This window comes from Silurus meridionalis, chromosome 10 (genome assembly GCF_014805685.1).
Source record: "Silurus meridionalis isolate SWU-2019-XX chromosome 10, ASM1480568v1, whole genome shotgun sequence".
Lineage (NCBI taxonomy): Eukaryota > Metazoa > Chordata > Actinopteri > Siluriformes > Siluridae > Silurus > Silurus meridionalis.
In genome coordinates, this window is record NC_060893.1 from 20,364,649 (window position 1) to 20,380,658 (window position 16,010).

A 16,010-nucleotide genomic window follows, 5' to 3' on the forward strand; every position below is an offset into this window, starting at 1 on the left:
AATGACCTGAAGCACACAGCCAGGATAACCAAGGAGTGGCTCTGTAAGAAGCATATCAAGGTTCTGGCGTGGCCTAGACAGTCTCCAGACCTAAACCCAATAGAGAATCTTTGGAGGGAGCTCAAAGCGTTTCTTAACGACAGGCCAGAAACCTGACTGATCTAGAGAAGATCTGTGTGGAGAAGTGGGCCAAAATCCCTCCTGCAGTGTGTGCAAACCTGGTGAAAAACTACAGAAAACGTTTGACCTCTGTAATTGCAAACAAAGGCTACTGTACCAAATATTAACATTGACTTTCTCAGGTGTTCAAATACTTATTTGCAGCTGTATCATACAAATAAATAGTTTAAAAATCATACATTGTGATTTCTGGATTTTTTTTTTTAGATTATGTCTCTCACAGTGGACATGCACCTACGATGACAATTTCAGACCCCTCCATGATTTCTAAGTGGGAGAACTTGCAAAATAGCAGGGTGTTCAAATACTTATTTTCCTCACTGTATATACACACACACACAAAATATCTCTAAAAAAAGAAACCCCTCAGGTAGCTCAGTGGTTAAGGCATTGGATTCTGGATCAGAATGTCTGAAGTTCAGATCCTAGCACCACGAAGCTGCCACCGCTGGGCCCTTGAGCAAAGCCCTTAACCCTCAACTGCACAATTATAAGCTCTGGATAGGGTGTGTGCCAAATGCTGTAAATATTTATATAAATAAATTACCATTTTAGTAAAAATCTTCTCAAAGGACAGTACTATAAAAATTTAACTTGGGTGTATCGTTAGTACATATTTACTGTCCCCTAAAATATACTTAACAGTTAGTAATTGAGTACACACTAAATAAACATGTTAAAACTGTCGAAAGTGTCAATATTTTGTGTGAACACCATCGTTATGTAGCGCTGCTTTAATCCTCCTGTGCATGGAATTCTTTAGAGCTGCACAGGTTGTTGCTGGGATCCTCTTCCACTTCTCCATAATGACATCACGGAGCTGCTGGATGTTAGACACCTGCCACTTCTCCACCTTTCACTTGAGGAGCTCCACACGTGCTCAAAAGGGTTCAGTTCTGGAGACATACTTGGTCACTCCATCAGCTTCACCTTCAGCTTCCTCAGCAAGGCAGTCATCTTGGTAGTGTGTTTGGAGTTGTTATTATGTTGGAAAACTGAAGTGAGGGCTTCAGAATGTCACAGTAAATGTTGGAATCCATGTTATACCTTAATTAACCTCTGTCCCCCTGTACCATCAGCACTCATGCATCCCCAGACTATGATGTTATCACCACCATGCTTGACTGTAGGCAAGACACAATTTTCTTGGTTCTCCTCACCAGGGCATCGCCACACATACTCGACACCATCTGAGTCAAACAAGTTTATCCAGTAATTCATGCTCTTGGACATGTTGTCTACAGCAAACTGTTTGTGGGCTTTCTTGTGAGGCAGCTTTAGAAGAGGTTGACGGCTTTTGGGATGACGGAGATGCAAACCGACTTGTTGCAGTATGTGGCGTACGGTCTGAGAAATGACAAGCGGACCTTCCGCTTCTGCAAACTCTAAAGCAATGCTGCAGCACTCATGTGTCGTTTTTTTGAAGCAGCTTCCGCACCTGACGCACATCACGAGGACTCGACTTCTTTGATCAATCCGAGTGAAAACCGTCTTGGAAAACCTCTGTATGACCCTGGCCACTGTACTGTAACTCAGTTTCAGGATGTTACCTATCTTTTTATGGCCTGGGCCATCTGTGTAGAGAGCAACAATTCTACATCTCAAATCCTTAGAGAGTCTTTACTATGAGGTGCATGTTGAATATCCAGTGTTCAGTATAAGAAAATCACCAGAGCACCTCATTTTAACTGCTCTAATACAAGATACACAAATTTGTATGGCCCTGTCAAGCAGATAAAAACATGAACATGATGAATAGGACATGCATGGCTAAACGACGCACAGCTGTTATCACTTAGGGTGTACTCAATTTTGTTACCATCTATTTAGACATAAATAATAGTGGCTAATAATAGCTGTATGTTGAGTTATTTTAAGAGGACAGTAAATTTGTACTACTGTACAAGCTGCTTATTGGCTACTCTAAAATATATCCAAGTTTCATTTCTATAGTATTATCTATGGTTGGAGGTGTACTCACTTTTGTGAGATGCTATACCTATAAAAAGCACTCATAAATGAACAATGAGTAACAGAGAGGGAGAGATGTGTTACATAATAATTCCTTAAATCCTAATTGTGTACATATAAAAAGAACAAATATGTCTTCTTTGGCTAAAGCTCTGTTAACTTTTGTGCATTTATGTTCAGTAATTGCTTTATTCTCATCAGGGTTGTGTTGGTTCTGGATTCTGTTTAAGAAACACTGTAAATACACACAAATACACACACGCTCACTCACAAGGGCACTTTGGCATAGTCATTCCACCCATGAGGTGGGAGAAAACTGGAGAATCCAGAGGAAACCCACGTTAATACAGAACATGTAAAACTCCACACACCCTAAAACTGTAAGGCAGCGATGCTATTTAATGTGCCGCCCACCTGGATAAACAAACTCATATTAACCCATTACATCTTGTACATATACAAACCATCACAGCTGCTTTTTGAGTCTTTGACTGGATTCTGGATATTTTGGATTATTTTTGTTCTACTCCCCAATTTGATGTCCTTCCAATTCCCACCCACCTGCCACTTCTTCCATATAAAACTACCAACTGAGTAGGGGGAAGACTAACACATTGCTTCCCATGAACCCACTCATGAACCCACCAACCGCATCTTCAAACTGCTTCACATGCAGCGTCACATGCCTGCATTCACTTCTTCAGCATGCATGAGCTCACAGATGCTCATGGCTGGCTAGTGTCACTGTGAATGACAAGGAAGACAGAGTATGTCATCACACCCACCTAAAGAGCACAGTCAATTTTGCGTTATTGGAGATCGAAGTGCAGAAATCAAATCTCCAGTTGATAGTGCGAACGCTTTTCTGTTGTGCCACTGCTTGGATATTTTTGTCAGCTCCCAGGCTTTTGTTTGGACGTCTGCATCTTTTGTTGGATTTCCAAACTTAGGGATATTTTGTTCCATTTTTTACAAAACTATATTTACTATATTAACTATATTATTGTAAAAAAATATACCGCGACCGTATTTTATATTTCCATCCACTGTTGCACGTTTGCATATAAATCATGGGTAATGTTTCAATATTGTGTTTAAACTCCCATTTGTATTATGTCATCAAGTGAAATAAAGACCCTTCCGTCTGGAAACTGACTGGAGGATGTGACTACATGATACATGAAGGGGGGCATCATGTAGTGTCAGTGTTTCCCGATCACTTCCACACTCAGTGTAAATGGATTTACTGTCTTATTTGATCCATTTCACACTTCCATATTAATAACAGTAAGCAAAGTATATAGTTGCTTTATCACAATGTACACTCACAGAAACAAAAAGAATAATAAAGGGTACCATTTCTTATGACCCTCAAGTGCGTATATATTTTGTACCTCTGTATCTGGAACACTGCATGCAAATCTTTATTCAAAAAATACATTACTGTCTATTTATGTGCCTTGAATCTTTTTATAAAAGTACATTTCGAGTATAAAATAGGACCAGAGTGACACCACAGCAATGAGGGAAAGTACAATTGCAAAACTAACCTTTATATTAAATGCCTTGCAAAGTGTAATATTTTGGTATACTTTGGATGATCTTAATTAAAGCATCAGGTATGAAATATGCAGTATTATATATTAATATTTATATATCAGTGGTGAACCATCAAGGTCTTCTCTGCTGGCCTAAATTCCGAATCGGAATCACTGATTCACATTTTGATATATTTTTGTCTATCAATATGTATTGCAGTATTCCCAATTCTTTGTTCTTTTCATTTCATAGTGTTTCTCTTGCTCGTTGCTTCCTGGAGTGTAAGTTTCTATCCAGTCAGATTTCCTTCACATCACATATTTCCAGGGTCAAAGGTATCTGCGGATCCTTTTAGTCCTGTAGCTTTAAATCCTAGTTGCTTGAAGCTGTCGCTTTAACCAATCAGATTGTGAGTTGCTCACACCATCTAGCAGGCGCATTAAAGCGGCAGCATTTTCACGTCCGTGGATTATACGTTCAGAGAGCATGCTAGTCGGAGCTCGCAAACCACATCTGTAGCAAACTGCACAAGCTCAAATAGATTTGTGTGAATTGAATAGATGTTTTAAATTCCACAATGGCTGACAGGGGAGAAGAAATTGATTTGGTCATGAATACACTTACAAGGACGTTTACAAGAAAAGCCGGGAGGAAAAGTGACCAAAACAATCCAAAGCAGTTCTTAAGCTTTAAAATGAAACGTTTGTACTTTTGCGTTTTCTTTTCTGTAGCATTTGTACAAAAACACACAATTTGCCTTCATTTCAAAAAATGCAGAAAAAGTGTGAAAAAACCTGGAGTCATTTTATGAGCTTCTTATGATGCTTATATTAGAGATGACGTATGTGGGCGGTGCAGCTGTGGCTACAGTGGAAGGAGACTTGGTGAATTGTGGTTATTGGATTTCTTCCTTTATTAATGCCATTCATTCTCAATGCATGAGATACCTGTCTGTGATGCAGCGCTCTGTTATATTGAGTTGGATGTATAATATAGTTGTGGCCTCATAATGATAGTATTAAGAGGTGGATTGATTTAGGAACTGTAGGACACCACTGCAGACCCAGGTATGAAATCCAGCCTGATATATAGGAAGGATATAGGGAGAAAAAAATTGTCCATGCAATCTATGTTGGTGAACCTTATACTTTCTCTCTCTTGTCATTCACAGTGACACAATCCAAATGTGGGTTTCTGTGAGATCATACACATGGAAGAGGGCAGACAGAGCTTTCCTTCACGTCACACTACCCTGTGAAACAGCAGCAGTTTTGAAATGTAGACTTTTCCCTCTGCTTTGTAGCTGTGGTATGACAGGGGAGAGATGGCTGGTTGGTGGGACTTGGTGGATGACCTAACTATGGAGAAATTTCAAAAGCCACAACATGAAATGTAACATTAAACATAATAAAAAAAATACTATGTGTTGTTTAATACAATAGTTAGTAATAATTATGTATGATTATGATATGTGAAAATATTCCTATTGCCTTTAAATTTTTTTTTTACTTTCCAATAACAGCACACCTTGGGATGATTTTATTCTTTTGGTTCCTTAATTATTAAGTTGCGTTACAATTGCTTTCATTGTTTAGTTATTTATTTTAAAGCATAAGAGCAATAAGTATTTATAGTAATGTAAAAAAAATAATGGTATAAAGTCAGGCAGCATTGTGTATTGGGCAAATCAGGCAGGGGAACGGATCTGGTAGCGACTTGGATTTACAAATGGTTTGGGAGGAGACGAGGAGTCTGATGACCACATCAGATAACATAGATGTTAGAAGCATTTGACTACAAAAGAAAGAAAAGGAAAGAAAGGTAAAAAAAAAGAATTGCGATAAAAGAGTGCAATGCGATGAGACACTGGTCTGAAGATGCTCCGGATTGTGCTGATTACTGCTTCTCGAGTACGGCTGATCAAACGCGACCACATCACAGAGCATGTCACGAATGGACATCCGTTACTCCAAAGGGGTTGAAAAAACACACAGGACACCACTTCTTTATCATCTTATCACTCATGCCTTTCAATTTTTATTTGCACAATTACAGCCAGTAATAGCCAAACTCAACCTTCATCTTAATAAGCACAAAGATGTTGGGCTTTTATTAGTGCTGTAATGCTTTCATTTACTGCTGGGAGCCAGGCCACCAGAATCAGTTCCTCATCGATGACTGGGAGAGGGAAGGAGGAGGTCTGACGCTCGCAATGCGTGAGTGTTTAGAGAGAGAGAAAGAGAGAGAGAGAGAGAGAGAGAGAGAGGAAAGGAAAGGACAGTGGCAAGGAGACAGAAAAGGACCCTGGTTTACTCACAGCTCTCAATCTCTAGTGTGCAGTTCTGCTCATCCAGCGGGTAGCGTCTCAGGTCCATCATACACGCCGCTGTGGTGGTGATCCTGAATGCAAAACACATACACGCGCTGTTACTGACGACTCTCAAGGACACCAGGGACAAGAGCATTGCTGAACTACCCCTTTTCTCACCACCCTTTTCTTTTTCGGCCACACTCTCTCTCTCACACACACACACTCTTCCTAATACTCCACTATGACCTGGAGTCACTGCTGAATTCACTTAAGCACAGGGAGAGTAGATGGGGTCGGACACATAGACCTTCGCTAATGCGTCGAGCCGATCGCCGCCGGCGACGGCTAAATAACTACAGGCCGGGAATTTGTCTTTAAAAGTGAAACACGGTGGCGTTAAAGAAAAGCGATGAAGTGTGTTGCAATTTTATTGCTCAATATCCGCATGCTGCGGGAAGGCCTGCTCATCCGGAGCTCCCCGCCATGCGGAGCGTGTCAGGAGTTCAGAAAACAGAGAATGAAATAAGACCTTCTTTTAACAGGAGCTAAAGCAAATGTTTTAAACACAGCTTTTACAAAAACACATATAAATATATTTACATTATGACATTGCTAGGAAACACACACACACACAGCCACACACACATATATATATATATATATATATATATATATATATATATATATATATATATATATATATATATATACACTGTATATCAGGATATATATCGCTTGACACGTTTGTTAAATGTCAAATGAAAAAAATTATATAAAGCCTAGCACTGCACGAGAAATAAAAAAAGGTGGCAGAAAATCAACGTGAAGCTTCATGCACACGGCTCGGCTCGTCTAATAAATTCAAACGATCGTTCTTAAACAAGTCCAGGCACGCCTTGTTCTGCAGGACTGCAGTCTGCCATCAGACATTCAACAAGTCTCTCACATCACCGTAGCAACAACAGCAAAACAGTGGAACTTGAGAAGCATCCAGCAGCGGCTCGTGATCACGGATTTGAGTTGATTTTCTTTTTTATCCTTTTAGCTGAGAGGTTATCACGCCTGGTTTTCGCTATAGACTACTATCCACAGAAATCAGAAAACACACAGCCATCCAGTGTTTAGTCTAGCAGCAGCAGGTTTAGATGTAATTCTGTTCAACAGGGTTTGATACGGCAGGAGTGTTTTTTGCGTGTGAGAAAAAACATTTTCGAGCTACTCCCGTTTACTATTTCCATCTCAAACTACAAGCAAAAGATGTCACACAAAGAGGTGCATTGCAAATAGGAGGCACACTCTTCTTCTTTTTTTTCCTTCTCTTCCTTGAGTGGGAAACAAGGTTGCACACGCATTTCTGATGAACTGACAGTAGCTCCTGCATAATCCCTCTTTGCAATAAATCTTACAGCAAAAAATAATTTTGTCCTATTTGCACTTTAAATTTAATTCCAGTGATTTGCTAAAAAACCTACACTTTATACAGTGTAATTCCAATAAAAAAAAAAGAACTTGGTTGTAAACTGGCCTTAAATAAACAGTTCTGTCCAAGTATGGGGCAGCATAATTCCTGCCTCACGTAATGCTGGTTGCTGTCAATATTTCACCAGTAACAGCTCAATAACAACACTGTAAGGCTGAATGAAGAAGTGAGACCCCCTCCCCATAATTGCAAAACATTTAGAAAGGTGAGTCAATGAAACTTCTTATATCTGTCAAATAGAATCATTTTAAAACCAGTCTATAATGTCCTAGTTTGTGAGAGTCACATGGATGTTCTTTTTGTTTATATGCAATGAATTAGGAAATATCACGGTTTCAAGGGTCACTTTGATGAAAGAAACATATACATGTCTACTCCATTTTCATTGAAAAATCTCCCCTTTAGCATGAATAACAGCTTTACACACTCTTGGCACCTGGACAGTTTGTTTCTCCAAAAATCCTATGTCATGCCTCTTGTAAAACTTGCCAAAACTGTTCTTCATGTGTTGGAGATTTCTTTCTGACCTTGTGATCCAGTTCATCCCAAAGCAGTTCAACAGGATTTAGGTGCAGTGACTAGGCAGGCTGTTCCATTATAGATAACACTCCAGCGGACTGTTTGCTAAATAAAGCTTACAGAGCTTATAACACGTCAGTGTTCCTCTTGTTGTATGGAGAAGTTTGTTCCAATGAGCCACAGTGCAGGTGGAATTGCATGGTGCTGAAGTATGGAATGGTAGCCATGTTGGATCAGTATTCCTTTCAGCTGGAATAATAGATCTCTCACATCTTCTATCCTGTTCTCTGTCTGACAAATTCTTATATTAGAGCCAAAAATTTTAAATTTGCACATTTTGTCTAGTTATTCAGTCATTCAATGGCTGGGGTTGGTTCCCTGACCCGGGTTCAATCCCCGGTCAGGGAACCAACCGCAGCCATTAGGGTTGCACAAGCCTTAGTGCCGGTCCCAAGCCTGGATAAATGGGGAGGGTTGCGTTAGGAAGGGCATCTAGCGTAAAAACATGTGCCAAATCAAACATGCGGAGGATCCGCTGTGGCGACCCCTAATGGGAGAAGCCGAAAGAAAGTTTATTCAGTCATTCACTGTCCAATTTATAAGTGTTTCTGTCTTTTGCCTAGTTGACTACAAATAGACAGAAGGAACTCTCACAAAACCATTTTATCGAATGATATTTCATCTTAAAATATTTCCTGACTGGTCAAAAGTGTTTAGTAATGGCTACTAATTAATCCTTGCACTCAAAAACTCTAAACAAGCAGTACCACAATCAGAGACCATGCAGCAGTGAGGTGATGGCATTGTTCTCTTTGCTAATAAGCTGTTCTTTTAAAAAAAACTTTTGGAGCATAAATCATTACCATTTAATACATTAAATCATTTACATTTACTCATTAAACACAAAAGTACCTCAGAACATTTAAACACAAGAGTAGCATTAAAGTGCATGTGTTAAAAAACAACAACAACAACAACTTTAAACCATGTTTTATTTATGCTCCGTCTGCACATACTGTAGACTTGGCATCAGGAAAATCCCAAAGCATGTGACAAACATTTCTGGCTTGATTTCATCTGCAGTAGGCAATATTTAAAAAGACCAGACATTCTGAGATGTGTGAAAATTCACTTTACAATTGTTTTCCTGGATAATATTCAATAAGTGTAAGTTAACCCACTAACGTCAATTTGACTTCTCTGTGGTTTCATCTAAACAGTTTTCATAAACTCCTGTGCTTTTGAATTTACCCAGAGCTGCTTATCTTTAATAAATTAAGAACAATGGTTTAATATGAAAAGCCTCTCTGGGTAAAATACCTGAATCTAATACCCAAATCACGCTGGTATTTCAGCTTACCAGAGGATTTGATTTGAAGGTTAATAATACAACAATGTAAAAAAAATATTAATCTGAATGTTATAATGAGACCTAAAGGAATTAATATAGCTGTAAACAACAGACATTTCTGGTGAGTTAACTAAATGTAGAAATCAATGTGAAGGCATTTAAACAAAACCAAGAAATAAAGTGGATTCTTGAGAAAAGCCAGTATATTTATATAGTTATACAGTAGATAGTGTGTCCTGTATTTTATTTTATAAAAAATAACATCCTGGAAGTAGAAAGACACAAAATAGTGTGTCTGTATAATAACTGTGCTTTATAATTTATGTTCAAATTTAATTTATAACTTCATCTATAACTACAATTCAGTATAGTCAGAGTTTAGTAACCCTGGTTGAGGATTTGTATCTATTCGCCTTGTTTCCACATGATTTTGTTTATGTTTTACTATTTGCCTGTTTAGGTTTTGTCTCCACCTCTGTCATTCCATTGATCCAGTACTTACTATGTTCACCTGTTTTTCTTAAGCCACTAATTATTCTATTTGTATCTTTATTTATTGTGTTCCATGCAATATTTCATGCTTTTTTTCTTTTTCAAGTTTTCATCTTGTGATGAAAGTCAAACCATCGTAACTCTGGGACCATCTGTACATAGTGCGGCTTGTTCACTAATATTGTCTACTTTATTAAAAGCCAAAATTCACTAATACTGACAATTGGACTTTTAACCTGTTAACCAATGCTTTGTATTGACCACTGCTATGAACCCATGCTAAATTTTTTAAGATTCACCCGAAAAGAATGTAATTCCTATTACACACATGCTTCCGATATTTAGCGACTCCTACATGTTTGTGGAAGTATCTGCTTTATTCACGTGTATCAACTATCACCTCCCAGGTGCTTGTTCAGATTTTTGAAATTTCACGATAAACCTGTGCATATGAGCCAGAATCCATCTGAGTGACTTCCCAAGTTCTTCCACACCACACCCCATTGCTTTTTCTTTCACCAATTCCTGTAACTGCCACATCAGTATTAAAACCCTGATGCTTGCCTACAAAGCCAGAACCAGACCAGCACCTATTCACCAGAAGGCCCTCATCAAGCCCTTCTCAGCTTGACTGGCCTCTTCATCCCAAATGGAACAACGTATAAAATCTTTTCTGATGGAGACTACAAAGCACCTCTGGATAAGCGTGTTTGCTTAATGGCATAAACGTCAACGTGACATATATCCTGATTTTGTCACTTTAATTAAAACAACCTGAAATGAATTCTTTTCACATTTTAATCAGTCAGCATTCCAAGAATTTGGCTGATAACACCTGAGCTCTGGTATTGTCACTTCCACTTCTACCCAATTATAATTAATCTCTGACTTAAGTTCACACTCACTTGAATTTTAACACTTTATATCCAGAAGATTTTAATGACTCAATAGGATGTGTCTCAATCCGTTCCCTAGTTCAGTACTCAGGGCCCTAAACAAGTAGTCGTCCATTTTAAGTAACCATTTAAATGCACTGGAACGTTTGCTCCTAATTAAATCCCATAATGCACTGCAAGAACCAGGGAGCATCAATGCTTGGTGTGTTCCTTTACAGGAAAAGAATTCAAGCCTCTCAGCTTGAAACAGAAGTCATTTGTTACTGTAGTACCGTATTTTTCGGACTATAAGCCGATATTTTTTTCCCACGTTTTGAACAACGAAGCAGATAATTTTTGGATTTTTCCTGGATTTTTCCCGGTTTCACAAACTTCAAGCAAAAAAACTGAGCCCCATAACATTAGACCAATTAAATTTCCGAACGGAAACGAAAAAACGCAATTCACCTGTATTCTAAACTGCACGGCATCGGGAGAAAAAAACTTCCATCGGTGGTGATTTTTAAACGCACGACGATGCCAAAAGATAAACTCCAGAGAGAAATAGTTGTGAAAGGAAGGAGGAAGACAGTGAACAATGACTTTTTTGGTAGGCTACTGTTTAGATACAAGCCGTTGTAAAGCGTTGAGTCTGGGTCATGGGAGAGCTCACTAACTCCAGTTGCAAATGAAATCATATAAGCACAGACAGGTTTCCAAAACTCGTGCTTTTTTATTTTGCTTGGCAACAGCATTACGGGTTAGTCAAAGAAACTTAGAAATGAGCATCAGAAAATAATAAGGACATATTCCTCGGCCTTGCACACATGCAGTAATAGCGGAAAAATGCAGCGGCAGGCTGTTCCCAAAATACTTCTCTACTCTTAAAGGAGCCACAACATATTTCACCCGTTACACCATGTAACAGACACTGTCTTTCGTTAAAGCCTGTGTAAAGTTCATTAGTTTCAGTGTAGACGGCTTATGGACAGGTGCGGCTTATTTATGTTCAAAAAAAAATCTTTGTCAAATTCAGCTTATATATGGGTGCGCTTTATAGTCCGGAAATTACGGTAATTCCAAAATGATTACTCGTTGTTTTTTTGTTTTTTTCATGTATTTAACTGTATATATAAGATTTGTGTCTACAACTTTCAAGTGGTCAATGACTTGAAAAAGAAAAAAAAACACTAGCAATCCTACAATCCTGCTTAAAGTACCATGAAAGATAAGCATTTGATTAATACATTTATATTAATATATAGACTTGAAATATTCAGCATGTTCTTTGTTTATAACTTAATAAGGAAAGTGGTGGGTTCATTTGACCTGTTGTTGATAAATGCCAGCGGTGAGGTTTAATCGAAATTCTTACTGTAGTCATGCCACCGGAGTCATCGGTGTGTCGATGTGTAGTGACTCAGGGTTCTTACTAGTGTTAACCTCAAGTACAAAAAATACTGAGTCACAAGCATGTGATCTGATTGAGATGCATTACTTTGTGCACTGTTCTTTAAGAGGGTTTGCAATCCCTCACCTACTGCAATTCTAATCTTTATTACTCGGGTCTTCCTGGCTTGTGTTCGGGGTTTAATAATTTTTGGCTCTGTTTGTTCAACCCTTTTCCTTCTGCGTGTTTAGGGCACAATTTGGATTTTGGATTGTTAATAAGGATTTTAGCTTCAGTTTCCTGTCTATCCATGTTATTCATATTTCCTTTTCCCTTTGGAATAAAACAAACCATGTTGGCACATTTAATAGCTGTCCATTGTAGTTTGAACAATGCCGAGAACTTCAGGAGGCCAATATTTGCATTATTTGACTGATGAAGTACAGTTTTTGTTTGACAGAATCAGGTTGGTATCACCAGCACAAAAGGCCCTTAACCTTTTGTTTCCATGACAACAACTTAAACAAAAAGTTATTTATTAATATTATAATAAGACATAAAGCATGCAGGGGTTTTTCCTTTTTTGAACACCCACAGGGAAATGAGAGTTTACACCCATTTCAATGGGCTTTCAGAAGCCCAGTATATGAATACAATGAATACAAATATGAGGATGACTTGATACCCCCCCGCTGTCACTTGTGACCTGGAAGTTTTAAGATGAAACCCCGCAGCCCTTGTGCACCGTCTAATCCACCTCCCAATAATCACACGTCCACAGGAAGCACCGGGGAAATGAGGAAATTAGGCCAAGATGGCAGAAGTAAAAATAACATGCTATTTATAACAGGAGCTTTATCGTCATCGTTGTCATCATCCGTGAACGTCTCCATGCTTGTGTGTGTGTGCATATATGTGTGTATGAAGAGAAAATGGTTGCCATGGCACAGATTGTGGTGTTGAATGGCAGGCTACTTTTTTTAAAACTGTGTTCTGACACTCACCTAGATGGCGTACCAGGATGCCTCACCCTCCTCGCTCAGTCTCTCTTTCATTATCTCTCTCGCCCTCACCCTCACCCTCCATCCCTGTCACTACTACATTCTCTCTCTTTCTTTCCATCTCGTCATCTTGCAGTACTTCTCTCATTTCCAATCTTCTCCACCTCTTCCTGTTTCTAATCAGCCACTTTCCATTTTAATCTTTCTCTCTGGGCAGCTCTTTCACTTCATCCCAATCATATTATTATTTCTCTCATACTCACGTTTCTCCCCATTATCTCTTTTCCGCTGTCATCTCTGCCCCATTACACTGTACTCTATTTTTGTGTCAAAGCAATGACCTTGAAAATGTAAACTATTGTAGTAGAAGCCCGGTTGGCAGGTAATTATCTTTAAATAATATTTACAGCATTCATTTTGTGTTGTTTATTAATAGTAAATGTTCTATGAGATTCAGGTCAGAAGGTTGGGGAGGCCATATATAGCCTTCTTGAGTTATTCTGGCTGTATGTTTGGGGTTATTGTTTTGTATCTTCTCCCCAGATTTATTTTCTTTGCCCAGAAGTTTAACTTCACCTTTAGTATTCAGGGACATTGCTTTATTTACGTTTCTCTCAATGATGTACATGCCAAAGTACTGTTCTTGAAAAGACGAGGCCCCATATCATGATGCTCCCATCACCATGCTTCACTATGGGTATGGTATGTTGCAACCCTTTTATCTAAAAAAATGATGACATACTGAATTACTGATTATTATCAGAGTATATTCTTACACAAGAGGTATAATCTGTCTAAGTTCTTTGAAATGGAGATCCCTGTGCTTCATTTGTAGTTGAAACGTTTTATATGAGGTGTAGCACTAGAGATGATTAGATTAGATTAGATTTTATTGTCATTATGCAAAGTACATATACAGAGCTACTGAAATGTGGTTAGCATCTAACCAGAAGTGCAAAAGTGGCCTATTTACAATAAATAGCAATATATTAAATGAAAATATGGGTCCATTAACACGAGTAAGAGCGATTAAGGTACAGAAGGTACTGTGCAAAGATTGTGTAGTAAATCGACATGTCAAGAAGATAACAAGTGCAAATATAACTGTCGTGCACTAATGCTTTCAGGTCATCCTGCAAGTCTTTTCCAATAATTTCTGGCTTTTCTCTTATTTATCTGATCATGGTTCTGAGGAAATGGTGTGAATTTTTTTATTTTTTGTGAAGCACTTGTCCAGGGGACAACTGAATGTGCTAACATGAACTCTCCACTTGCATATTCTACCACCAGGTCCTGTTCATGGTTTAACCTTTACTGAATTGTATATATATTAAGTAAAAGACAGGAGGTGGAGCTGGAGGTAGCAGAGCTGAAGATGTTGAGGTTTATGTTGGGAGTGACGACGATGGACAGGATTAGAAATGAGTTTATTAGAGGGACAGCGCATGTAGGACGTTTTTGAGACAAGGTGAGGGAGGCGTGAATAAGATGGTTTGGACATGTGCAGAAGAGGGACATGGGGTATATTAGTAGGAGAATGCTGAGAATGGAGCCACCAGGATGGAGGAAAAGAGGAAGACCATGGAGGAGGTTTATGGCTGTGGTGAGGAAAGACATGCAGGTAGTTGGTTTGAAAGAGGCAGATATACAGGACAGGGGGGTATGGAGACGGATGATCCGCTGTGGCGACCCCTAATGGGAGAAGCTGAAATAAGAAGAAGATTAGGATAAAGATGAGGTCAGATCTATGTAGCAGGCCACTGAAGATCTTCCATGTAAAGCATATCTTCATGACGCTGGCTTTGTGCACAGAGGCATTGTCATACTTTAACAAGTTTCGGCCTTCTAGTTAAAGTAAAGGGAAAAATTTTATGCTATCGCATCCACAACTGCGTCACTCCAATTTTGTAGCAATAGTTTTGGCAAGAACCACATATGGCTGAAAAATTCAGGTGTCTCAATGATTTTGTTCATGTAGTGTATCTGAAGCGCTACTTTTCAAACCAAAAAACTGAATAAATGAACAGTAGTAAAGAAAACAAGAAAAGGACCAAATGCATTTAGAGCTCGATTTACTGTAAAGTTAATGCTATTTTATATCATTATAATGCAGTATAAGCATTAAAGTGCTACTGTAGCTTTATGCCAATACAGATTCATCTGTCAGTAAAGTAAATATTCCCAGAATCCAAGTTTACATAATTGTGTTTATTGTAGAAATGACTCAAATTCCTTACAGTGCACCTATCCATTCCTTTCATTAAATCTTCCAATTTTTTCCTCCATTTCTCTCGTTTATTGTTTTTAGTACTCATTTGTCTTCTGCTCTCCACCTCTTTCTGAATCACTTTCCACATTTCCCTTTTTTCTTTGACTACCATAAACATTTACTTCTCACGTCTTCATTTTCTTCTCATCTCCACCCAGTCCGTATCAATACTATTCTATTTCTCTAATGTTTTTCTCCTCTCTCTCTCTCTCTCTCTCTCTCTCTCTCTTTCAATCCCCCAATTTTCTTGCTTGCAGTCTGTCTCTCCTTTCCTCTCTCATTACAATCCACACTTGCTCCGCTGAATCTTAATCTTCTTTCTCTGGCTCCTGGTTGTTATCTCTAATTCTCCATCTCCGTCTCTTTTTGGGCAATTTCTCTCATTTCTGTCCTACGCTCCCTTATTTCTCACCTCTATCTGTATTTTCTGTTCCTGGTCTTTATCTGTAATTCTTAATCTCTCCTGTTTGCTTTGATTCCTCCTCTCCTTCTGCTCATTTCCATCTGCATATAGAAGTGAAGGTCAGGTTAAGTTATTTTTTACTCCTGACAATTTTTTTCCCTTCACTGAGCTCTAACTTATACTCTGTACACTGTGTTGATTCTTACAATATTCCATGCCAATGTTTTGT

General features: G+C 38.6%; 1 protein-coding gene across 2 annotated transcripts in view; it reads right to left on the bottom strand.

Moving 5' to 3' along the window:
* Nucleotides 1-16,010, bottom strand: part of gabrb2a (gamma-aminobutyric acid type A receptor subunit beta2a) — a 73,505-nt gene that overhangs the window by 19,382 nt on the left and 38,113 nt on the right. For both annotated transcript variants that reach the window (XM_046860052.1, XM_046860051.1), the window contains exon 5: nt 6,008-6,090. In XM_046860052.1, the coding sequence (XP_046716008.1) occupies nt 6,008-6,090 (83 nt within the window). The remainder of the gene's footprint in view (nt 1-6,007; nt 6,091-16,010) is intronic.